The sequence below is a fragment of the Copidosoma floridanum genome, unplaced genomic scaffold, assembly GCF_036245765.1.
Source record: "Copidosoma floridanum isolate Cflo_tuat_1 unplaced genomic scaffold, Cflo_Japanese_pri ptg000013l, whole genome shotgun sequence".
NCBI classification, from domain to species: domain Eukaryota; kingdom Metazoa; phylum Arthropoda; class Insecta; order Hymenoptera; family Encyrtidae; genus Copidosoma; species Copidosoma floridanum.
This window is the reverse complement of record NW_028321890.1, coordinates 12867686-12893466: the sequence shown is the minus strand read 5'-3', so window position 1 is coordinate 12893466 and position 25781 is coordinate 12867686. Positions and strand designations below refer to the sequence as shown.

The 25781-nt window shown below is 32.8% G+C and overlaps 2 protein-coding genes across 2 annotated transcripts in view; one reads left to right on the top strand and one right to left on the bottom strand.

Annotated features, from left to right (window-relative positions):
- LOC106645908 (RYamide receptor) overlaps nucleotides 1-25781 on the top strand; it is a 75309-nt gene that overhangs the window by 1179 nt on the left and 48349 nt on the right. The gene's annotated exons all lie outside the window — the stretch shown is intronic.
- LOC106646167 (arylsulfatase B) overlaps nucleotides 956-25781 on the bottom strand; it is a 35142-nt gene continuing 10316 nt past the window's right edge. Inside the window, exons 6-9 of the mRNA XM_089591234.1 lie at nucleotides 20160-20339; nucleotides 18023-18289; nucleotides 7733-8021; nucleotides 956-1482 (exon numbers count right to left, since the gene is read on the bottom strand). Of these exons, the coding sequence (XP_089447360.1) occupies nucleotides 1323-1482; nucleotides 7733-8021; nucleotides 18023-18289; nucleotides 20160-20339 (896 nt within the window). The 3' untranslated portion in view covers nucleotides 956-1322. The remainder of the gene's footprint in view (nucleotides 1483-7732; nucleotides 8022-18022; nucleotides 18290-20159; nucleotides 20340-25781) is intronic.

The window sequence follows — 25781 nt, the reverse complement described above, 5'->3', positions numbered from 1 at the left end:
GCTCATTGAAATAGAACACCAAATGAACTCGTAAAAATCCTTGGTTTATAAAATCAATTCCAATGCCTCGAGTTGGTTGTCGTCATATTATTGACATGACTTCGTTCACCTTTACAGCAAGTCCAACTACATTTCAGTACCTCTAATAAGGACTAGCACTAAAGTAAAAATTTCAACCCTCTATAAAAACAAATTTAAGGAATCTCGTAGGGTAATCTAGTGAAACAGAAGTATTCCTGATGTCATCTAATGAGGAAATATTTATTGAACTTGTTATTATTATTGTTGCTATTGTTGTTGTTGTTGTTGTTGTTGTTGTTGTTGTGTACTAATTAACAGCTTGCAAGTGTTAACTTGCAAAAGTATATGTGCGTATCCTAATGGTAATTTCTTGATGATATATTTTTGGTATGCATGCGCTTCAACTGAAATCATTAAATTATTTGGCTTACCCTGCGTAAGGTCGATTCATATCAATAAGGTATCGTATTTTCTTCCGTCCTCCAGCCAAACTCTCTTAATAATGAAGAGTCCCAAATTTTCTTGTCTTCAGAATAATATTAAATATTTTAGCATTGCATGAGAAAAAAGTATTTCGTTCCCAAAATTCTGATAAATTCTATTATTTCTCGATTCGAACCTCATTATTAATACTTTGAGACAAGCTTCCCTACAAATTAGTTTTTCACACGCATTCTTGTCCAGGTAAATAACAAAATTTATTGATCTTTTAAAAACTATGTAAGCAGTTTTTTTTTTTTTTTCGTCCGTACAAACATCGTTTATTATGTGTTTAAAACCGAATAGTGTAAATTTGTTTTACCAAAAGACAAATAGGCACAGAAGCGATTAAATTTGTTTTCCAACTTTGCAAGCAGCAAGTCATCGTCTACTATCAGATTCGAACTATAAGTCAAGTGTGAAATGAGTATTGATTCATTTTATTAGTCGGTAATCAATGTGAAAGAAAATACTTTGTTTTTCAATAAATAGCTCCGTTTACGTACAACGAAGCTTTTTCCTAACAAATCGAATAACACACTAAATTTACCCATCTATTTTTCGATTTTAGTTAAAACAATTTTACTGTAAACTTATTTTGTATGAAATTATATGAAAGGACAGTTGGCTAAGGAAATTTTTTTTATTTTATACAACAGTTTCAGTTGATAGCTCACTTGTATTACTCATAGTTTTTCCATACAAGTGGATGAAGCATCGGAATTCAAATCTCGATATGTGCAGCTGGAACAAACACCTTTATAATAAAATTCACCTTATTAATTGTGAAATTAAACAATAAGGAGTACTGCATGCAATGCTCATTTGATTTCCTCTAGTTCATAATCCCCAAAGTTATTCCACGTATGTTCCCAAAGACTAGGGTCGCCTCTGCTATCCCACGGCAGATTCCCGGGCGGTATAGCTGTTGCGTTCAACTTGGAAAGTTCATTTGTCAGATTTTTGACGACATCGGGATGCCTGGGGACAAAAGATTGTTTCATGCAACGATTTTTTTATGATAATACTTTATTGCAATAGATATGAACATATGGGTTTCTGATAACGAGAGTTTTGCTTAGTTAAATTTTTCCATTATAATGTTAAAACGTTATGCATATCTAATGGTATCTTATTTCAACGCCTACTTACTTAAGAAAGTTAGAGCAGTGCAGTCAGCCTCAAAAGTTAGTTTAAATTAAATATCAATGTATTTTATAATTATTCTTAATGAACCCTGCGAGCTATTTCATATCGTACAGCAAAATATTACTAATAAGAGAGAAAAGTAAAAAATTAATGCTTCAAAATTGAATTTATGAACAATATTTCATTTCTCATCTGCTGTACATAGATACACCAATAGCATTTCGTTCAAACTTTAATTAAAGTACTTCATAAACCGTGACGGCAGGCTTCCTCAAATTTGAATATGTTATTCTTATTGTTATTTACAATAACATATTCGTTTTTGGAAAGATTTGTAAAAATATTTTTCCAGTTACTGGTGAAAATGTAAATGTCGCGACGACGGTCTCATAAGATCCTGTGTATAAGATCCTAAGTTTGCTATTTTTTTTTTCAAAAACTGTGATGCTACGGTTCCTGAAATTTTAATCTGTTATTAACATAATGAAAACAAACACATTTTAATTTTTTGAAGACTTTCGTAAGAAATTTGTTTTTTGCTCTAACCCCCTTAATGTCAATAAATGCTCCATCGCCATAAAAATTTTATTTATTTATGGAAAAAGCTCCATGATTAAGAAACGTCCTCCTATATTCTCAATAAACTCTATTTGTTAATATTTTGCTAAGTGCTAAATGCGTTTTTTTCACGATTATACTAAGTACTGCTTTCACGGTTATACTGAGTACTACATTTTAGAAGGTTATCACTGTCCAAAATCCAAATGTGTTGAAGTGTACGTTTAAAATGTGTTGTTGAAATTTTGGTTTTTGTATAAAATGTATTGAAGTTGTGTCAATAAGAATTTTAAGAACAACAAAATCTATGGCCAAGTAGTTAACCAGTTTCACTTTTGAATGGAAAAAATCTATGTGGTAAAGCTGTGGAGTGAAAAAATTTGGCTGTCACAGATCTTACACACTTGTAAACGTGTTAAATTTGTGACACACATAAATTTTTTACTTTCTACTGCCTTCTTATATCAATTGCTCAAGAAAAAAATTAAAAACAGAAATTTCAATTAGAAGCTTTAAACGTTTACTTTAACACACTTGGATTCTACAATGTATTGTTTATAGAGTTTCGTATTTATCGTACATCAAGATTGCACTTTTGGCTTCAAGAAAAATTTAAATTTCTAAACCAATATAAAATTCATTAGACAGTATAGCGATGTATCGTTTGTATATACCATATTGTAAAAAAAATACACAAAGTACATAATAAAAACTCACTCAATGTATTAACCCAATAAATGATATGAAATAGATACACTTTTTTTACAAGGCTCATATTTCGACTTAAATGATTCGAAGTGTTTGGTACAATAGAATAACAATCTAACTTTTCCAAGTTTTTCTAAAAAGTAGTTCACTATGAACAGTAGAGATTAGACCTCAAAATTACGAAATGAAATTAACATTTATTGTAATCTAATTTGTTCACGAGTTTTCATTCGTGCGCACAGTTATTTCCTTACAACGAATTAAACAATAAGTTTCAATGAATTGCAGAATGTAAACCCACAATTGATGGTAGGAAACGTAAGTGAACAAAAAAGAAAATAAATCGATTCTTCCCCCTCTCGTATCTTGCACCGTGCCACCCCTTGTAATCCATCATTAATTCACTTTCTTTGATTGTTGGTTCAACATCTTCAAAAATAATCCTTAATATCGGAGAGTTTTCGGTTACTTGAACGTTCTGATAAAAAAATTTTAAAAATTCTTTATGAAAAATGAGATTCGCGCCTAAAATAATTGTCATTAGAATTAAATGAAATCTTAAGAAATTGCTCAGTAAGTTAAAATATATTATCCCTTACAATTTAAATTGTGGTCATCAAGAAAACCACTCCAGAGGAATCTTGTTAAAAACTGTTATTTCTACAATACATGGGCTCTTATTTATTTTTTGACGCCCTTTCAAAAAATATATAAATCATTAGGTGTTTAAAATAAATATATAACTGACACAAAAAAATTATCATTAAGTAAATCGAACAGAATGGCACTTTCAAAATACAGGTAATAAGACTCTGTTAAAAACATTGGCAGAAACTCGGTGCACAATTGGCAGTTTTTTAACGCTAAAAGCATGGTCAACGGATACTTTGAAGTTAAACGAAACTTTGAAAAGTTATTTTGTTTATTTTTTCAGTGAAACATTTTCGTCTATAGTTTTATGGGAGTGTTTTATTTTATCAAACAAATAATTTTTAACAAAATTTATTAAGATCAGCAAAATCAACGAAAATTGATCTTATGGCGAGGATCACACTCATATCATTGTAAACATCAAATTATTGTAATTACTTGATTATTCAAACGCAACGGAACTCAAACCAATCATACAGAATTTTTTTAACTAGAACCCCTTTCGTCAAAAACTTCACAATCACTTCTAATTGGCTCATTATCGACACCATTACTTTTTACGTCAAATATATATGAAAATTATACTTGCCTTAATACTAAACTTTATAAAGTTTATTTTTTCTTTGAAAAGTTATGAACGATAGTAAAGTCATACAAAGTTTCGTAATAAGTAACCAACTAAGGGATGAAAATAAGTTTTTGGAGTTGTGTAAAAGCTCAAAGTTTTTTTGAATCGGAAGAAAAAGCGGATAGTAATTTGCTGAGTCTCGAGAAAAATGCCCTTTTCTCAAATTTCATGTTATCCTTCTCTCTACTATTACCATTACGAGCTATTACACGTAACATTTCAAAGTGTTCAATGGGGATACCAAAGTTTTTCATGCTCATAATTGATTAACATTTTTATGAAAAAAGAGTGATTGATTGATTAGAAAGTATTTATATTATTTGAAAAAAAAATTTATTAGTAATTTAAAAAAAGTTTCAATCGCTGAGTAATAAATAAATTTTACAAAACACTTGCTTGGCATTATCGAGAAGACGAATGGCGAATAAAAATAAAGCTATACTTGAAGGAAAGTCAGTAGAACATACGTATTTTAGAGAAAAATTTATTATGATTAACAGATCAAAATGATACACTTGTTGAAAGGTTTTTTAAATGGCATCCAGATATATGATTGAAAAAAATAAGGTACTATACCATAAATATATTCCTTTTAAACCAATGAGTAAAAAGTAAAAATGTATTTGGTCCATCAGAAAAATTTTCAAAAAAGTTTCATTACGTGTTTCTTAGTAACTTTTTTTACATAAATAAAAAATTATGGAAGATAGAGCACCATTATAATTAATCTGCAATCAGCAAAACGATGGCATAAGATACAACTATTTATTAATGCCATCGTGTAATGATCGTTTTACTTCGGAGTGACGTTACTTATTAGAAAATTTATTAGACCAACCTGATGGAGATAAAAAAAAATTTTGTACCCTTCCTCATTTGTAATATAATTACATTTGTATTTTAAGTTTTCACGGACCATCAAATTGAATATTCAGAATAATATTGGCATTCATTGATGTTATGATTATCATTCAAACAGATTGCATGATCACACAAATTGATCACATATCACGAGTTTCGTTTATTGCACTTCTTGGAAAGTATCGATGCATAATTGGATGGATTTGAAAAATAAAATCTACTTTATTGAAATTAAAATTCATACGTTTTTAACGATAATGATGATGTAACTGAATTAATAAGAAAATTCATGAATACACTGCTAAAGAGAGATCATTTACTTTTATGAAAGCTAACAATTTTTTTATCTATAAAGAATTTTTTCAATTCATCAATATCAACGAGATTTGTGGTAAGATAGTTCGTTAAAAGGCCGTTAAAAATAAAAATTAAGCTTTATTTCACGTAATAATAAGGTCGTATTAAATATTTTCCTACAAACGTAACAGTTTTTAAAATTGTATTTTATAACTTTTATGACCTTCTTTGACTTGGTTAATATTTTAGTTGTACGTATGATTTAAAAATATTTGTATACCGTTTGTGCATTAATATTTGTATAAGTATATGAAGGTATATTTTTTGATTCTTTTGACTTTTTTTTCTTTTATTATTCTGTTCTACATTCGTAGTTCTATTTAAATTGCAATTTTAAGGAAATAAATGCATAGTTTTGATGGAAAACTGAAATTTCCACGGAAATCTGCGTTCATTGTAGGTATTAAAATAAGACTCCTACAGTAGATCCACGAGAAAGGGTGAGGCTAAAGTGTAAATACAAGATTTGATATGCAGTGCTTAGTTCTCTGGTAATGAAGATGAATTTGCTCGAGAATGTCATTATGTTGCGTTTATATGTGTTTTGAAACCAACGACTTTCTCAGCTCTAAGCATTTTGACAATGCGGTTTAACTGCTCATAGCTTTTTACACTACATGTTTGTAGCAAAAATTTGTGGTACATAAATATATATTCTCTTTTTTATCAAAGAAAATTTTTTTTTTTTTTTTTAAGTTACCAAGATATATTATAATAGCAGATGGTTATTATAATAGTTATAGTTTTTTGATTTTAAGGTTTTAGTTTTACATGAAAAAGTATAAATTTTTCATACTCTTATTCTATCTGATTTTTTTTGTTCATGTAAAGATAGTGATGCTCAATAGGATGAACTTGAGACAAGCGAGACATATTTTTAAAAAAACACTGTATACTAATGTTATTTGAATGAAACGATTAAAAAAGAGCTTTAAATTTGCATGATATATGAGGGAGAGTGTTGTACGATTTTTGTGATGTTAGAAAGTATTACTCGTGACCTATATAGTCTAGTATTTTTAGAAATAAGGTAAAAACAGTGATGCTCCGTTAATATCATCCTTAAAAATACTTTTTTTTCACCCCTGACCATATCACTTTTTTTTTGCTCGTGCGATACTTGCTAACTTTAAATCGTGTCAGACAAGATTATTTATATCATGGCACAACTTACAACAAGCCCACGTAAGTTGTTAATTTTTTGAAATAAATGTGTATATATATATATATATATATATATATATATATATCAACCATGTCAACATTAATATCCATTGTTCATCAATTACTTATAATGATTAAGAAAATCGTTAAACTAGCTTGATCGAATAAGTACGTTAATGGAACATTTCACACCATAAGCCCAAAAGATTTGCGCCCTTTAATCATTCCTGCCCCATCAGGAGGACAAAGGACTTTTTTTCCTTAGAGGTAGTAGTACTTTGCGCCCAAAGTGTAACTAATTTAAATGGTCCAGAAAAACATAAACATGCTATATAAATATCTGGACGTAAAAAATTCAGTATCCTGTTGAAGAAATCATTGACTATAAAAAATTACTACAACTCAATATGTTTATATGTTAGCCATGACAGTCAATCGTCAAATAAAACCTAATTTTTCTACGACAGTCACACAGGAGTTGGTAATTTTCGGATTGTGAAATAACGAAAAATCGTGTGCAGGATTTTCGATGGTTATGGTGTTTTAAGGTATAAGACTTTTAAAACCGTTTTCAATTGTTTGCAGGGGTATGTATTCTTCCATACCCTTCTTCTCTCAGATGTAAAATTACAGTATGAAGCATACGTCTTCAGTATTTCTATAGCTATCAATGTATAAAATAACAACAACAAAAAATTTTTATTCTTAGTGTAGCTCTGCTTGAAAAACAACGATGGTTTTGTTCCAAAGTACATATAACGTTCTTTCCACTTTCGATTAACCATTGCAACAACAACTTCTTTCCTATAAACAGCAACTAAATGCCCTTTAATGTTGAAAAAAAAAAAGTATCTTCGGCAATGAGTCATCAAATACAACTCATTTCCTTCAAAACAAGTTAGCCCTAATCGAAACAAAATAACAAGTGACGATACAATACAGAGCTCCGAAAGGAAGTTACAGGGAAGCTAATCAACGTAAACACAGTCAGACCAGTAGATGTGAAAAAAAAAACAAATCGTCATCGAAGTATCCCACATATATATGTACCCTAACTCACTCCCAAAGTCGACGCACCAACCAGTCACGCCAGCACGATTTTTTTCCCCTCAACCACCCTCATCCAACCCTGCACGTATACGAGCATATACTCACTGACTGGCCAAATTGTGCCTCTCGCACGGGTCCTGACGTATATTGAACAGACAAGGTGACTTGAGAGGGTTGCAGGGCTCGCTCTCCGTGACGTCGGCGGTCTGAACTAGGCCACACTCGAGCGTGGCGTTTGCCCTCAGCTCCAGTACTTTTGAACGACTCAAGTCCATGCCGAGTCGCTTCAGCGCCTTGGCCGCGGGACAGCCTTCGATCACGCTGGCCACGTCGTAGGGGTACTCGCGGCCCGAGGGCCCGTACCACTGGTCCCACTTGCCGCCGTAAGTTGTGCCTGAAAGTAGTCGCTTTGTTGTCATTGGACTCATTGATTTTTGTCACTATAGAGTACTTTTTCTTTCGTACAAAAAAGTATTTTTTTTCCCTCCCGCTATCATGTATGGTGCACGAGGAAATATTTTTTACCGAAAACATTTGGTTTTATTGCATTGGTGTATACTGTAAAATGGTTCATTTCTAATTTTTTTGTGTTTGTGATTACTAAAAGTGAAAATATTTGGTCGTGGTATAGTACGGCAAATAAATGTTCTGTATTTCAATGTTGTTCTAATGACTTAACGTACAATTTTTAGTATACATAAGTATGTAACAACATTTTTTTTTTATACGGGATCGTTGGATAATGATTTACACACTTTTTCACACTTTTATACCTCTCGAGCCTGTAGGTGGCATGTATAAATTGTCTGATTTTCGCACGGTTCGCAAAACTAAATTTTGATGCAGAGAGCAATTAATAAATAATCACTCACATACAGTTAAAAAAAAAACTCATAGCTTTTGTGAAAAGATTTAAATCCTTGCCTGTTTAGCGCATAATTTATTATTATTATTCATGATTAATCAACACAGAAATGAGATTTTTTCAAAAATCTGATAGAAGAAGAATCATGGAGCTTGTTTATTTCAATATTTAAATAAGTTTACAATGTTACCATGCAATTTAGTAACACTGTTTTGTACACAACTTTTGTGACTCAGAAAGTACGTAATTTATCTGCTTTTTTGCACACTTATAATTTTCTCGGATCAAACACCGCTTGTAAAGTATTGTTAATGCACAAAGTAATAATTTTGCGCGAATGCTCAACACGAAATAACACTATCACCTACTGTATGTAATTTTTGCGTAAAATGCTTAATAGTTATTTTTTGCCAATAAAAGATTGGTTCGATTAATTAACTAAAAAATTTATGTAAAATATTTTACGCAAATCAAAGTACCAAGAACTTCTTCATAGGATTAATCAAGATGTTTGGAAATGTAAAGTATGGTACGTAGTCGTATATCATGAGACGCACTAAGTATGATACATAATGCTGAATATTATGAATTATTTCATTGTTAACAAGTGTTGATTTAATTACTGTGAAACACATTAGAGTCCCTATTTTTTTTAAAGTTTTAAAAGTAAAATATAATGAAATGTATCAATGCACAACTACGGAGAGTTTTTTAGATAAACTAAAACAATATGTAGTCTACTAATAGAATTTTAATTTTGAAAGAAAATAGAATGATACGACTACAAATTTTCATTTATCCTTGCGTGGTAGGTATGTACTCGAGACTTTTTTCAAATGCAAAATAAAATCCTCATATCTTCACACCAAGCTAAAAAATTGTCATAGTTGTATTATTAACGGCAAGATGTACTGTTCTCCGAGTATAACGTACGTTTTTGATATTTTAAAGTTTAAAAAAGTTGTTAATTCCCTAAATTTGTTTTTTTCGCCTTTATAGCAAAAGTTTTTACAGACAATTTTGTAGATCTTTTCGAGTCTCAGAAATATTATCACTGTCATAAACAAATCACTTGATTTTTTTTTCGTAACAATTTTTGCATGAAAATTTATCAAAAGTATTTTTGGGGTCTCTGATCATGAACATATGATTACATCATGTGAATTAAAAATAACATATCTACTAGAGCGAACATTATTTTTTAAATCTTGCATTGTCCTAAAATTTATTTTTTCATTGTAAATTATATGCTTGCGAAAAAATAAGGTCTTGAATATGTTGGCACGTTATAGTTACATCTATTCGTGTTAGTGTAAGTGATAATTTCTGCACAACTTTAATGCAACTCCTGAATGTATTGTTGAGTTTCGTATTTTATTGAGCCACAAACTTTTTATAGAATACTACACGAAATACTCCACAGATAGAGTTGGAACTTTATAGCATATTCGTACACGTTGATGCAGATAACACAATGATAATCCGAACAAATAACAACGAGCTTTTAGTTTGTTGCAGAAAAAAAAAAAAATAGTATTCAGCGAGCTCGCACGAGCGTTAAAACATTTTACTGCGTGACATACGTGGAGTAAGGCACTTTGCATATACTAGGATTAAATAAGCTCTTGTCCCAGGACTAACATATGCAAATTCGGATGCGCACATCGAACCGTCTTAAAAGCGCCTTTCGTATACCAAATTCCACAGTACAGTACCTGTGTGTACTTTTTTTCTGTATCCAACTCTTTAATCTTCTTAAAGGATAGTTATGTTAAGTGCGTCTACAATAATTTAATATCAGAATGATGTTTAAAGTACTTCAATTATTTTTATGGCTTTTGTGAGTACTAGTTATGATTTTCAAATCAAGATATATTTTCTACGGGCCTGGAAAATGTGTCACAATAATTATATACCGGCACGTAAAATTATAAAAAACAGGGGGAGGGGGGTCTTCCGTGATGTAGTTCCAAGAATGAAGATACTTGTGCCGAGGCGCAAAAATTAAGAATTTGTATCGTACGAAAACTTTCACTCGTTTTTCCGTGATTTAGCTGACACGTAGGACAAGCCAACAGGATCCCGAGGTGATGAGTTTGATTTGCTAAAGGTACCAACAGGAAAAGGATCTTCTAGTCGAGTGGAACAGAGGCGGACTCTCTATTACTTATACTTGACCGTTAATTACTCCACTGAGAAACTAGACACGGATGGTCTCGTAGTAAACCGTGAGGTACAGCAGAAGTGGGATTCTGTACTACCAAGTCCACCGTGCAAAATGTAACTGATTTTTGGTTCTTTTTATCCTGAAAAATCACTTGCTGGCTCGGGATGACGCAGAAAAGTGTGCCAAGGAAATAAATACCCTTGGGAAAAGACAATGGGCTGTGATCCCATTTTCTAGACTTGCTCTATAGTTCAGGTACTCGTGAAACGTCCTTTTTTACGCCCAGCTCGCTTTTCTTCTACACGCGTCAGAGAAATCAAGGAAACGAGATGAAATTACTCGTGTCATTCCGTTCCCCTTGACATATTGAATTCTTAACTATTGAGTGCCAAAATTAATTGAGAATTCAGTTAACGTACAATAATGTTAGACGTATCCTCTCATTTGACCAAGCTAACTTAAAAAAAGAGCGATAAGACTTGCTCGATTTCATGATTGTTTACTTGATCGAATAAGTGAAATTTAACCTCACTGGAGAAAACAATTAAATGACAGCAATGTAATCATGACAATAAAAATAATGGTCATAACAACAATAATACAGTGGTGAAAACAGTAACAGCAGCTAGTGCCAATGGTAGTAACATAGAGATATTAGAATTCTAATATCTCTATGGGTAATAATCGATTATTATTGATTGAACCATCGACTGTGTTAAATGATGGTGTTTAACTTTTCAAATTAAAGCTTACACTTACTATAAATCATGGCTATACTAATTCAACAAGTAATAATTAATAGTTATTTGTTAGACATCTACTTTGTGTATTGTTGTATATGGTTACCTACATTAGTTGTTGAAAATGGGGAAGGATAGGCCACTCTCTAGATATTAGCTCGTTTAAACGAGAGAGAGAAGAAATCATACCAATGACTGATAAACAGAGTGCGTGGCTTATTCGGTTATCCTTTCAGGCCACATCCAACGGGTATTCCAAAATTTGTTTACCTTTGCTCCTTTTATCTTTTACTTACCTACGCTCAAGAATTCATGACGTTATTTTTTTTCTCAGAGGGAAACTCGAGGGTATAAGACAGCCTGTTTGCAAGTAAAATTCCCTCGAGAGCAACGAGGAAATGAAGAGTACTTACTCTCACTCTTCGCCTAGGTAGCTGTATATATTATTGGGGAGCAGGAAGCGTTGAGTTGAGGGAAAAATGTTAGTAAGTTTAGAGGAAGTAAGCGAAAAAACGAGTAATTTTTCTTGTGACACGAGTAACCTGCAACTAGTTTGAGGAAAACATCAAAGCACGTCAGCTTCGTCTCCTTTTAAAGTGTGTGATGCACGTAATTTTTCATATTGGATCAAAGTAGCGTTGGAAAGTTTTGCTACAACAAAAAGGTAATTAAAAACAAAAATGCGATTTCATGTTTAAAAGAAAAATAGGAACCACCACCCCTACAGAAATTTTCCAGAAAGGTACGTGAACACTTGAATTTTTTTTTAATACAGAGGGTATACTTTGCTTTGACGTGAGATGTCAATTAGTCAAAGGAAACATATTTACGAAATTTTCCCCAAAGGGATAAGCGTTCAGGATAATTTTCACTCCACACGTGTGTCAATTATTTTCGATGCGCTGTACCTACCTACCCAAAACTTCATTCCTATCGTTGAGTGGCAGTTGGGTAGGATTACTATTGTAAGCCTCAGCCCATTCAATTACCATATGAATTCTACTACAGCTATAATTCTCCATACGTTTAATGAGCGCCCTAGCACGAGGACAGCACGAGTCTGCCTCGGGGTATACTGAACACTGACTTTCTCGTGCAAACTAGAAAATTTGAATTTTCACGATAGAAGGCTGTTGACTAGAAATTTAAGCCGTCACAATATAATATATACGGAAGCTCCTATCCGCCATCTATAGGCAAGCTGCTTGCTTTCCTCAAAATAGGCAATACAACTACTTGCGTAGTTAGAACCACAGTTTACTTTTTCAATGATAAATGGACGATCATAATAGTTACCTGTTTACTAAAATTTATGTATATACTCTCAAAATTAAAAAATATTGTAAAAATATTGGCTGAAAGATCCGAAAACAGGTTATGACGCTTTGTTTTCATTTTGCTTTTTGGGCAACGCAAGTGTTTGCATTGCCTATTTTAAGGAAAGCAAGCAGCTTGCCTATAGATGGCGGATAGGAGCTTCCGTAAATATGCTACCTTTTCGTACCCACAAGGTTGGAAAGACTGGTTTTCTAATGGCATGATGGAAAAATTGTGTTCCACACATATCTCAAGCTTAGTTATTGTTTCTTTGATGTTCCTATAAATTTGCAATGGACTTCAAAAATAAGCTTTGACATAACAATTACACCATTTTGGTAATTTCGTTCCGTAGAATAATCTACTTCGAAACGTTGATATCACCAAGCGACCCATCATCATAATACGTCATGTTTTTGATCGAATCATCAATAAACTTGTAGAACTCAATTCATCCAATATTAGATAGTATTATGTTTTTAAACATATAGGTTACATACTATTCAGAAATCAAATGTATAAGGTAATGCAGTGTAAGGAACGTCATTTATAATTTACCACACAAGTTTTAATAACGTTATTTTGTCACCTTCAAGATAAACGTACGAAAATGCATGGTCATCCTACTGAAGTGAAAACGATTCTGGATATTAATTAATCAAACACGTTTTGCCAGGATTTTGATTTGAATATTCAAAGCTCAATTACAGGTATCTCTATATTACGATTGTAAAAGTGGTATAAGAAATATAAGATAATAATGAAACGTGATAGATCATCTGGAAAATAAATATTTTAGCAAAAGAGTAACTATTTATTTATGAAACCTCTCACCCCGAAACAGAAAGCTTATCATGCAGAGAGAACTCCATTGGATGTATGTTCTTAGGGAGAAATTTTTCCAAGTCAAATCCAGATCAGCTTTCCTCGCACTCGGTGGTCTCCCCTTTTTCGTAATAATAAATTCTCTCACACTGCCCAGAGTGAAATTCCAAGGGTTGGCACACGTTTTATTTTTGGATGTAATCTACTCGACGTCACAATCCAAACTGTTGAAGGCATTATTCTCAGGCGTTGAATATTTGTCTTTCTATTTTTAAACTCAATGAACCTCCTGCAGTAGTATTTGTATTGTGCGAAGCGTGTAACCATTGTAAAATGTGGAATATCGTCTTTGCAATGACAAACAAAAGGAGGTTTAAAATTTATTTAACAATCCATAAATAGGATCTAGAAACAAAACTAAACAATACCAGCAAATTCTTACGTTTTCATATAAGTTTATTTTTATTGATTTCTAATACCAGAAAAAATTATTTCTCCAGACCCCGTAAAAAGTTGAAAAAAATAGGCACACCATCACCACTCCAACATCAATACGTTATTCAAAAGTTGTATTTTTTTTTACTTTTTTAAAACTAACTTTTCTTCTACACATTAAAAGTTGATTTTTTCAGCGAACCGTTTTCTTTATCGTCAAAATTAATGTGCTGAGGGTGAAGTCTCTGCCTATTTGTTTCTATTATTTTTATTGGCGAAATCAGGGAGAGCAAATAAAAACGTTTGGCCAACCATTGTAATACCAATAACTTTCTTTTACTTGAAGAAAATAAGGGTGGCCGGACGATTGTGCCCCACCCTCCCTACCACTCTTTTTCCCCATTTTCAGGCTTGAAAGCGTGGTGCCGCTTTTCAAATAAGTAATCGTATTCAGTATTTAAACGTTCAATTTCCAGCGGTGGACGAATACAAATCGTAAATGCGACTTGGGGAGGGAGTACGACGTATACTCACTGCTCAAATATTCACCACCCTTGGCCCCAGTTCTGTTGTCAGATCAAATCCAGAAAGAAAAATCGTCGTTTCCTCCTAAATGAAGTAATCTCTCAAACAGAACTTAACAGTCGATCCATGTCAACAAGTCTTACTTGCTTTTATTATGAAAAACACATCTGATTGTTTTCACGTGTCATTGATGAGCCCATCTCTCCCTTTTCTTTGCTCTCAAAATTTGAAATAGTGAAAATTTTACTATTTGCGAAAGTGAACATTAAGGATTGTTTATTCGCGCCTAACAGTTATATGAATTTTAACTCTTAATGTGTATCAGTAATCCAATGTACGATCTTAACTCGAACAAAGAGAACTGTACATCCCATTTCAAATGATACCAACAATAACTTTACCAACTAATTTAAATATTAAAACGTTAACTTGTAGAAATAGTAAATATTCATTATTTCGCAGTAAAATCCACTATTTCACAGTGAATATTCAGTGGTTCAAATAAGTTATAAGTATGCAACATTGAAATAGTAAAATCGTCTGTTTCGCTGCTAAAGTAGTGCATAATATTCAGTATTTTACAGTGTATATGCATTATTTTGAAAAATTTGTATACTTATCACTATTTCAAATTTAGAGAGTGTCTATGGAATACGATCACTAAAGCCTTGCCAATTTCTATACTCTATTTTATTGTAAAAATCATTGTCGCGATTTTATGCCAATCTTTTTCAACAAATATACTATGAATAGTGTCATACATCCTTTCTTTTGCAACACTCGACACTCGGAAATGGGAGAGGAAGAAGGATTGAATTGAATTAATTGAAACAAACTTACTTATTTAATCTACTCAGTGCTAAATTATTTTGATAGCTTGGTTATTTTAACACACCACGAATTTTTACATACACACAATTTGTTAAAACCTTATTTATGCGGAAGTGTATTTCCCTGCTTAGCAGAAAGTCAATTCCAATGACAATAACCTTTAGCAAAAAGATTTAAAAAAAAACAATGATAACAAAAATAAATAGGAAGAAAAAAAATAAAAACAAATAAATAAATACACAAATGAACAAAAATTAAATGATTGAAATAATATTTGAGTATAGTATCCCTTTAAAAAGAATGGAATGGGACAGGGGGAAATCTGTGTATTGACTGATACCACCAAGTGTTAACGTATAAGCAACTCCAGCACACATCCCGTTTAAGTCAGAGAAGAAACAGCCAACCGATCAATAATACTATAAAATTACACATTTTTTCAGAAAAATTACATGACAACATAACCTGCAAAAAAGAGAAAAGCAAGATAGAGAAGAAATCACAAATTTGATGGTTTTCGTCAAGAAGAAAATAACCAAACCCGTGCAAAATTTTCTGGCTTGGTTAGAAATGCGTGCGCATGTCCTGTAATTTAATATTGAGTAGTATTTACACTCCAGGTTATTCATTAATAACTATTTTTACAAGGACCTAATCGGCGTGATTATTTTTCATAATAAAAAGGCAGATGTTAATTTATTGTTGACTACAGTTTTGTCCAAATCTGACTGTTAATTGTATTAACATTTTTTATTATAAGAGTCACTTTTAACTATCTCCCATAAGGACGCATGTAAAATTCACTAAATTTGTTTCATTAATTTCTCGTTTATCAGCACCCAGAGTTGTTAAAACTTTGCATAAATTTTTTTAATTTATTTTTGAAGCTCTGCACAATTTTTAGTTAAAAACTGACTGTCAATTGCTTAAGGTAGTCAACCTCTTTAAGGAGGTCACCTGATACTCTTCGTTTTTTTTATTGTTGATGGATTGAAAATCAGCAAAATCTAAGATATAATGCTCTTATAACAGCGTTATGCATTATTATACCTACAAAATTACGAGTTAATATATCAAGGATAACTTAAAAAAATTTTTCACCAAAATGAAAATAAAGTTTTTTGAACAAGAATTTTTCAAACTCTCATTTATAATGTCGTTAAAGTATCAACTCCAAATTTTATACGATAGTGAATAATGCTCTTAAAAAGTGCAAAGGATCTTGAGTTTCGCTGATATTAAGTTTGCCTTTGAGTACATAATTTTAAAAAAAGCAAAATAAACCACTTGGTTATCCCTTTTGATTAAAACCAGTGAATCTTCATTAAAATAAGTTCATCAAATTCAATACATCTACAGTAGATCGATTCGTAAAAATTATTCCCATGCTCTAAGAAATTCCATACTCTAGTAATAAGTTGTAAGGGAGGGTTAATTTATTTCTATTATTGTTAATCTAAACATTGTACTTTCCATTATATGACACAGGTCTGACGTTGCACCCTAAGGCATAGCAAACAAAAGTATCACATTTAATCGTATGTTTTTTTTATAGTCTGGATGGATCATTTCTTACCACGTACCCTTATAAGAAACGAAAATTAGAGTGTTCATTCGCATGAATAAACAAATGAGGCAACATAAGAAACTCGATAAACTAAAGAAAGGACGAAAGTTTGAGCCACTTTGGCTCTTGTACCGAAAATCTCCTAATCAAGACACCCGTTAGATATATATCCAAGCACTCGTACCTTTGGTTATTCGTCATAAATGTACGAAGTTGGCAACAAAGGTATCAACAAGATTGTAACGAATCCAGGACAAGAAACCGTACGATCCGACAACTAGTTCGAAACGAGCTGAAATTGCAGTGCAAACCATACCCTTGCGAGCAAATAATCCTAATTTACAAAACGCAGCGTCGTAGAAACTCAAACAAAGTGATGGTGTGCGCGAAGTAGGTACAGGTATACAGCTGAGCTCTCGAAGGGCGAAACGCAACACGGGAGGGTAGAATTAAGGCGTGGAATTCAGCTCAAGGTATGCACTTGGTTAAACCCGAACCTTTCTTGCAGTATAGGGCTCTAAACACCGCGTCTACAGTGCATGCGTGTCACGTAGCGTGCACAGTGCTGTGATTTCATTTCTCTCTTTTTTTTTCTCCATTACCTTAAAATACAAAGCACATTGCAATATACCCAATGCTCGCTCGATCGATCGAACGATAAGAGGCTTAAGACACTCCGTAAATCGGCAAAAGGGATGAAAAGGAAATCGCGATAATATCCATCATCGTTAAGCTCGAAATATTACATATTGGTAATTACTTTGCACGTAGCAATGGGTATAAATTTAAGTAACAAATTAATGCGTAACTGAAATCCAACGGATCCCTTTCGTTAAAAAAAGATATCTCCAATTACCATCGACCAACAAGCCGACCTCGACTGAAGCAGCGCAAACATCCATTATCATCGCAAAACACATTGGCTGCTCGGAAAAACGCGCTCACTTTTATCGAACGCAAATAAATAACGCAGCGCACGAATCCTTGTGGATCCGTTGCTCATATCCCAACGAAAAATCCAAATCTCGCTTGCCGAGCGGATGGATGAGTGGAATATGGGAAATTCGCTCCAACTAATATTAACGGCCTGTTGTGGTCGTTGTCACATATACGGAGTACATACCTTTGATTAACTTCCAATCGTCGACAGCTACGGCAGCTGCTCCTCTCAGATCGTCGATGTTGTGGAGGGTGACCCTACGGAGCGACTCCTGGTCCCTCGCGAGCGCCTCCCACGAGTCCAGACCGTCGATGTCCTTGGCCTGGCTGGTCGCGGAGGAGGCCCGCAGGAGCGTTGGCAGCCAGTCCACAATGTGGAACGTCCGGTTTGACACGCGTCCCGGTCGGGATAGGCGCGTGGACCAGATCAATCCGGCGCCGCGGACCCCACCTGCGACGGCACGTAAGCCGATTACCGTACCTCTTGCGAGGGAGTCAATTGCAGCGAGAAATCGTTCGATCATACCGTCAAGCTCAATAACAGCGGGTGTTTGCTTCGTTGCATGCGTATATGCTGGAGTATACGTGTCAAGTGGATACGTGCGTTCGGCAGGAAATAAAATTACGAAGGAAATCCTTCACCTCAACGAATTTTTTCCAAGAAGGAGAAAGTTATACGTGTCGTTTTATCGCGGAATTGGTTCGTTATACAAGAATTAAATTGGTTTCGAAGCAAATTTAATACTGTTACTTTAATCAAGATTTGACTTATTTTATAAAGTTGAGGCGGTTCTTTTAGGAGATGATTTCAAAAGGAATCAAATAATACTGTAGGGAATTTTTTGTAAAGTGACAGCATAATACTGAAAGTTGTAGCTTCATTTTTTATGTACCGAACATAGTAAGTGAAAAATGACACAATAAGGCTTGTATAATTTTAAACATACGACAATTTGATAGTCGCACCTTTGACTCGGAAGTCATGAAAAAACCACCGTAATCATATTACCTAATATCAAATGCGATCTTCCTTACCACAAAAATGAGTCATAGAAAGAGAAAAAAGTATAAGTAATTTTTATAGTCAAATGAACGATAAATGGACAAAATTTCATAAAGTATGATTCTTATTTCCGTTATAAGAACTGTTGCGGTGCAGTTGCGGTAATTTGAGTTGTGACAAAGTGTACGGGCGGTAGACTGAGATTGATTTTAAAGTAAAGAAATACTAGGCAACAAGACGGTCGATAAGTATATTCCAATCATCAAACTCCAATGTCATCCACGATTACCGTGAGGAGAAAAGTAACAGCAAAAACTGTAGCTAAGTTTAAAAATTATCGCGATGGTAAAGTTTACCGAGTGCAAACAATAAAATGATGATCAACGATGATATTTATCATCGATTCTACTACAAAATTTACGTCAACATTTTCCTCCGCGTTTGCAGACTGGGACACAATTATTGTATGAATTTTTAAACACTTGAAAACAACTTTTTTTATTGACGCTCATTCTTTTTACTGAAATAATTATTTATTTACCACTATTAACAACAAAAAATTAAAAAATATTGTTCTCTCTGTCAACTTCCGAATGAAATTTTTTTACAGAGTAATCAAATGTTAAAGTACTTTTTCAAATACTTTTAATGTTTTTTTTCCATCTAACTTGTTTTTCTTTCAAATTGAATTACACTATTCTCACCGGAAATAGTTTTGTTGAGTACTGTGTCATACGGACTAATTGGAAAAAAAAATTTTTTCAACATAAATTACGTATTCCAAATTCAAGAAAAATAAACATTACTAAAAAATTTCAAAAGTATCTGTGCCCAAGTGTGCGAGTATGCACCAATTGTGCACTGCACCACATGAGTTAATACTGCATGCGTCCCTTGTTCACGAAACATCCAAATATATGCCTGATCAATGTATCTTATTTCATGAAAATGAGCTCCGTTTCATTGTAAAAGTCATCGTGATATGATAATTAATTTTACTGTAATAAAAGTGACTCACAAGCTGCACTAAATAAAAAAGTACTGTTTTCATATAAGTCACATCGTTAAAGAGAATACGTATTTTTTCATGCTCATAGTATAAACTTTCGAGCATTCTAGTCCTCATAAGCATTTTATCAGTGCAACAAAAATAACAATTTCCAGTTGCACAATTTTTAAGCACGTTCCACGTGTGCCCTCGTCAATGGCCTCGCGGGCAATTTCAATAAACTTTTTTTTTTTCACAGCCACTCGACGAGAAAAACCCCCGGCACGCGAAAGAATAGAAACGAGCGAAAAAAAGTCTCCCCCGACTCACCTTCAAACAAAGTGTCCTTAACTCCCCTGAGAGGCCAATTGGAAGCGGCGTTCAAGTTGAAACCTGCGGCGGGACCGCCGTTGTCAGTAGTGAAGACGATAATACTGTCTCGCAGCATATTTTTCTTCTCGAGGGCCTCGACGACTTTACCCACCGACGAGTCCATTACGCTGGCAATAGCTGTTACCAAAAAAAAGTAACAATAATAATAACGAAATAAAAAATTTTGGTCACATACGCTGGTCGTATGGTTTTATCTATTTTCTGCTCCGAATTTCAATCAATTTTTGTGGACGCCGCGTGGAAATCTGGACAACGCCATCAGGACATTTTTAGGGAATGTATGTCCAATTGCTATAACACTTTTTCGGATTTCCTAATCGGAATGTACGATGGTGTTCGCAAGCCAATTCCTAGTTCGATGCTCCAAAGTGGAAGGGTGGACTTGACAACGGACTAAAATTTGATTAAGCCATTATTCAGAACAGATCAACGATAACATGATGCGCTTATATGAAGTTGGATTGCGTTTCACGGAGATTACAGCCCGTCACGTGAATAAACTGATGAACGAAATCGGGCCGTCGTGCATAATCTCGTCATAAATACATACATTGAGGTCTGCCCGATATTCCGTCGGACGGTGGAATATGAGCGATGCAAAACGTATACAACTGTGGACCCGAACGGAAAAGTCTCAATCAAATAGAGTTTGAAAAACAAACAGGACCCCCGGATATTTTTGCCACTTTTTTTCTCTTTTTTCGACAGAATTCACTTTGGTGTTAGCATAATCTATTCAATTATTCATTCTCATGGTGGAAACAATGAGGAAAGTGAATTTTCTGAAAACTAGTGGAACAAGTTTGTAAGTATGCTGGACGTACAACTGACATAGTAATAATTAATACTTTCCGTCGTTACTTGATGAAGATTCAATTCCATATTAAAATCAAATGAAAAACGAGTTTATAAATAAATCTTCACAATTTATTGTCATATATTAGTGTTAAAATTGTTTCGGTACACTGTACCTTCCTCAGACACAGAGGTTTATAAACTAAACTCTATTCGGTTCTACAACATATTATATTCATACACATTAGTACAACGTCACCTATCAAAGCTATGTACGAACGTTATTATTATTATAAATTTAATAAAGGCGAGTCATTAAAATCTAGCTGACAATTAAGTAAGCGGTCAGTGTTTTTCAAATTATTAATCTTGGCTGTTTCTAAAGAATCCAATAACATACCTTTAGAGGCTACATGCAAAACTTTAAAATCATGATTAAACTCATAATTAAATTCTAACAGATGAGATGCATAATTTGATTTTTCTGTACCACCAACAAAAGCCTTCCTATGTTCTTTCAAACGTTTATCAAAAGACCTGCCAGTTTGTCCTATGTACACTTTATCACAAGACCCACATTGCAAACTATATACCCCTGACTTCTGAGACTTCAGTGTTTCACTTTAATTATTTTTTATTAATTTTTGTAAGCTTTTCTGTGTTCTACAAGCAATATGTAATCCATAAGATTTTAGTTCCTTTTTAAAAAAATTAGACACTTCTCCGAAAAACGTACAAACATGAAAAAAGTCTTTATTAGAAACAATATTAAGGAAACTTTAAAATGTTGTCTACATCAGAACTATTTTGAATTTAATAATAATTTATATGTGGTTAAAGATGGACTGATAATAGGTAATCCACTCAGCCCGTTACTAGCAGAGATTTTTATGAATTCTTTAGAAAATAAAATTATGTCGAGTCCGTTAAATGTGAATCTTATGTGTTGGTATAGATATGTGGATGATGTATTTTGTATCTTTAAAGGATCACAGAGACAGTTACAGTTATTTTTAAAGCTTATTAATAAATTACACAAAAATATTGAATTTACAATAGAAATAGAAGAAATTTATTCACTTAATTTTTTAGATTCAAAAATTAATAGAAATAATAGCCATTTAGAATTTAGTATTTTTCATAAACCAACACATACAGATATTTTGGTTCATATGAAGTCACTTCATCCATACTCGCATAAAATAGCCGCTTTTTATAGTTATGTATATAGATTGCTGTCGGTTCCAATGTCACAGAGTAATCATAAAAAATAATTAAATATTATTAAACAATCAGCTAAAAATAACGGATATAATCAAAATTCAATAGATGGAATTATTAATAAAGTAAAGTATAAAATCGCAATTAAAAATGTTCATCCAATAGTAAATAAAGATAAAGACTTTTTTTATGTTTGTACGTTTTTCGGAGAAGTGTCTAATTTTTTTAAAAAGGAACTAAAATCTTATGGATTACATATTGCTTGTAGAACACAGAAAAGCTTACAAAAATTAATAAAAAATAATTAAAGTGAAACACTGAAGTCTCAGAAGTCAGGGGTATATAGTTTGCAATGTGGGTCTTGTGATAAAGTGTACATAGGACAAACTGGCAGGTCTTTTGATAAACGTTTGAAAGAACTTAGGAAGGCTTTTGTTGGTGGTACAGAAAAATCAAATTATGCATCTCATCTGTTAGAATTTAATTATGAGTTTAATCATGATTTTAAAGTTTTGTATGTAGCCTCTAAAGGTATGTTATTGGATTCTTTAGAAACAGCCAAGATTAATAATTTGAAAAACACTGACCGCTTACTTAATTGTCAGCTAGATTTTAATGACTCGCCTTTATTAAATTTATAATAATAATAACGTTCGTAAATAGCTTTGATAGGTAACGTTGTACTAATGTGTATGAATATAATATGTTGTAGAACCGAATAGAGTTTAGTTTATAAACCTCTGTGTCTGAGGAAGGTACAGTGTACCGAAACAACTTTAACACTAATATATGACAATAAATTGTGAAGATTTATTTATAAACTCGTTTTTCATTTGATTTTAATATGACAGAGTAAAGCTTACAATTTTCTTTTTCAAACTCTAATGTGTAAAATACTTAGTGGTATTTAAATATAGAAACTTTCGTAACTTAAATATTATAGTATGCACTGTACAAAACTTTGATAAGAAATAAAAATACAGAGGTAATAATGGTAGGGCTCCATAAATTATTCGGACACAACTCGGTCGGAGATAATCATCGGGGACTTAAAATGGCATGGCAGCTTTATAATTCATATCCAACCCAAGGCCGCGTGTGTGCAAAATCGATCGACAATCTGCAGCGATTGTTCCTCGACGCGCCTCTCATGCGGGACGCACGGCAGAACAGAAAGGAGGAAGGCAAACAATGTTTCCGGCCATACCACGTGTTTTTTACATAGATGTGTACCCCAAAGGGTTGGGGGGATGCTAAAATTGATTTCAACTCCCGATTTGACGTGATGTTTCTACCCACTTTGACGATTATGAGCTACCAATAATATATATATTAACTGCACTGAAAAATGTTGCATCACTTAATTGTAACAATTCATTTTCTAAAAATAGATAATTAGTTACGATAATATATTGAAAATTAGGATTAAACTAAAAATTGGGATATTATTGACAACTGCAACAACTTGGAAAGGGAAGGGTCCAGTTTGCCGATGAAAAGCGACGTTTAATTAAAATACGGCAACTTTCATAACTCTTTTGACAAGTCAATTAAACAGACTATAGATTGAAATAACGTATAATGCTAAGTGAAACACCGCAACAGACCCACACCTATGCTCACTACGTACTTTGACAACTCGAGCTTTAGGAACAAAGACCGCAAGACTTTTTTTTATCGCGTACGTACGTTTTCACTCTCTTTCATCAAAAATTCCATTCTTTCTTTCTATTCAAATCGCAGCCGGATTGTGCCCTTCTTTTGTGCAAAGCATCATTATGACATAGTGCTCTGCAGCACGATGTACTGTAAAGTACGATATCAGCGCATTCGCAGCTATCAGCTGAATCTCGACTTTGGCTTGATTATGAAACTATAATTTGGAGGAATGATCGGACAGTTGGACTGTTCTTTGTAAATTTTCAGTGATGCCAGTATGGTTGAAAAACTTGAAAACAAAGTAAGCTAGTGGAGGGGGAAAAGGTCGATAAAATCACCACCGCCAAATCATAAAGTTATCCAATCAGTGGCAATTATCTACTTAACTGAGGCATTCCTAATAAATCAGTTATAAACCAACATTATAATCTCATGTACTTTTAATCCAAGCATTTTAACTGTTAACGTCACATAATCATGAGCATGAGAATTTGTTGTGTTTATTGTTAAACTACTTTAACTTTTTTATATAAAAAAATATTCCAGTCAATTTTTAAAAATAATTATATTTATTTAAAAATTAATATTGATAATCAACTTGTATTGGATGTGTTTCGGATGAATACTACAATGCTGTCATTCTCACACTTACGTGCCAGTGAGGGTAGATTATCAGTGTTAAAAAACTATAGCCATTTCAAAAAATTTATCTAATAATAAAAAATTTTATACTCAAAATGACATTTCCATCAATTAATACTTCAAATATTATATTTTTAACCATTCTTTAATTTCTACCACTTTTCTGTACACGTATATTCATTAGAATGTGAAAACAATAGCTTTTGTGCATTTACATTCAATCGTTGTATACAAACATCAAAATTAACAATATTATTTATTTTTTTTTTTTTATACTTGAGCTTTTGTTAACGACATACTAATATCACTGTAAAAGTTCCACTAAGTTTCGTTATGTAATATACCTTCATCGTTGTAGGGGAATAATAGTATAAACATAACATTCAGAAACAAAGAGATAGGATTGCATGTTTTTCCGTATACCCTGATGTAATCCGAGAGATCATTTATTTCAACTCACTTGATATTTATCGTGTGCGCCTTACATCTTAACAATTGGTTTTAAATTCATATTTATCTTTGGAGTAAAAGAGAAAAAACGTGACCTAGATATCGTGTTTCATCACCTGAGCTGCAAATAAGGGTAACGAGCACGCGATCTGGACATTTTGTGCTTCCCACAGTCTATATCTACAAAAGCACTTAATTAGACCAACGCGACGTTTAAGCGTGTACGCATAGAAATAAATTCCATAGAGGAAGTTTGAAAGATAAAAATATTTAATCGTTAAATCCGGACGTATTTAGTGAAAAACATTTTTTTTTTTTTAATGTTTTGAAGCTCAGTCATAAAATTGATTAGGTGAAATATCTGTTGATGGACATTACTAAATAGTATACAAGAATTTTAACCATTTTAATATTACAAGAGATTCTGAAAACTTTTCTTTTTTTAATTTATTCATATCTGTTTATGAGTTTTTTAGGTTTAATTTTAGTAAGCACTCATTTTCGGGCATCAATAAGAACTTTTAATCAATTTATTCTAAAGTAGAAAATCGTACATTTTCTAATAAGTTGAAACTAAAAGTTGTGGTAAAAAAACTAATAATTTATTTTTTATTTTCTAGAAAATCCGTTTCAGCACTCTGCTAGACTTTAATAAAGAAATTAAATTTCAAAAAGGTTAAAAATTATTTCCATTAGGCTCACGTTAAGCAAAATACTTGTGGACTCAGTTTATTACAGAGTTAGGCATAAATGATAAAATATACTTCTATTATAGCTATTCATTGGGTACAT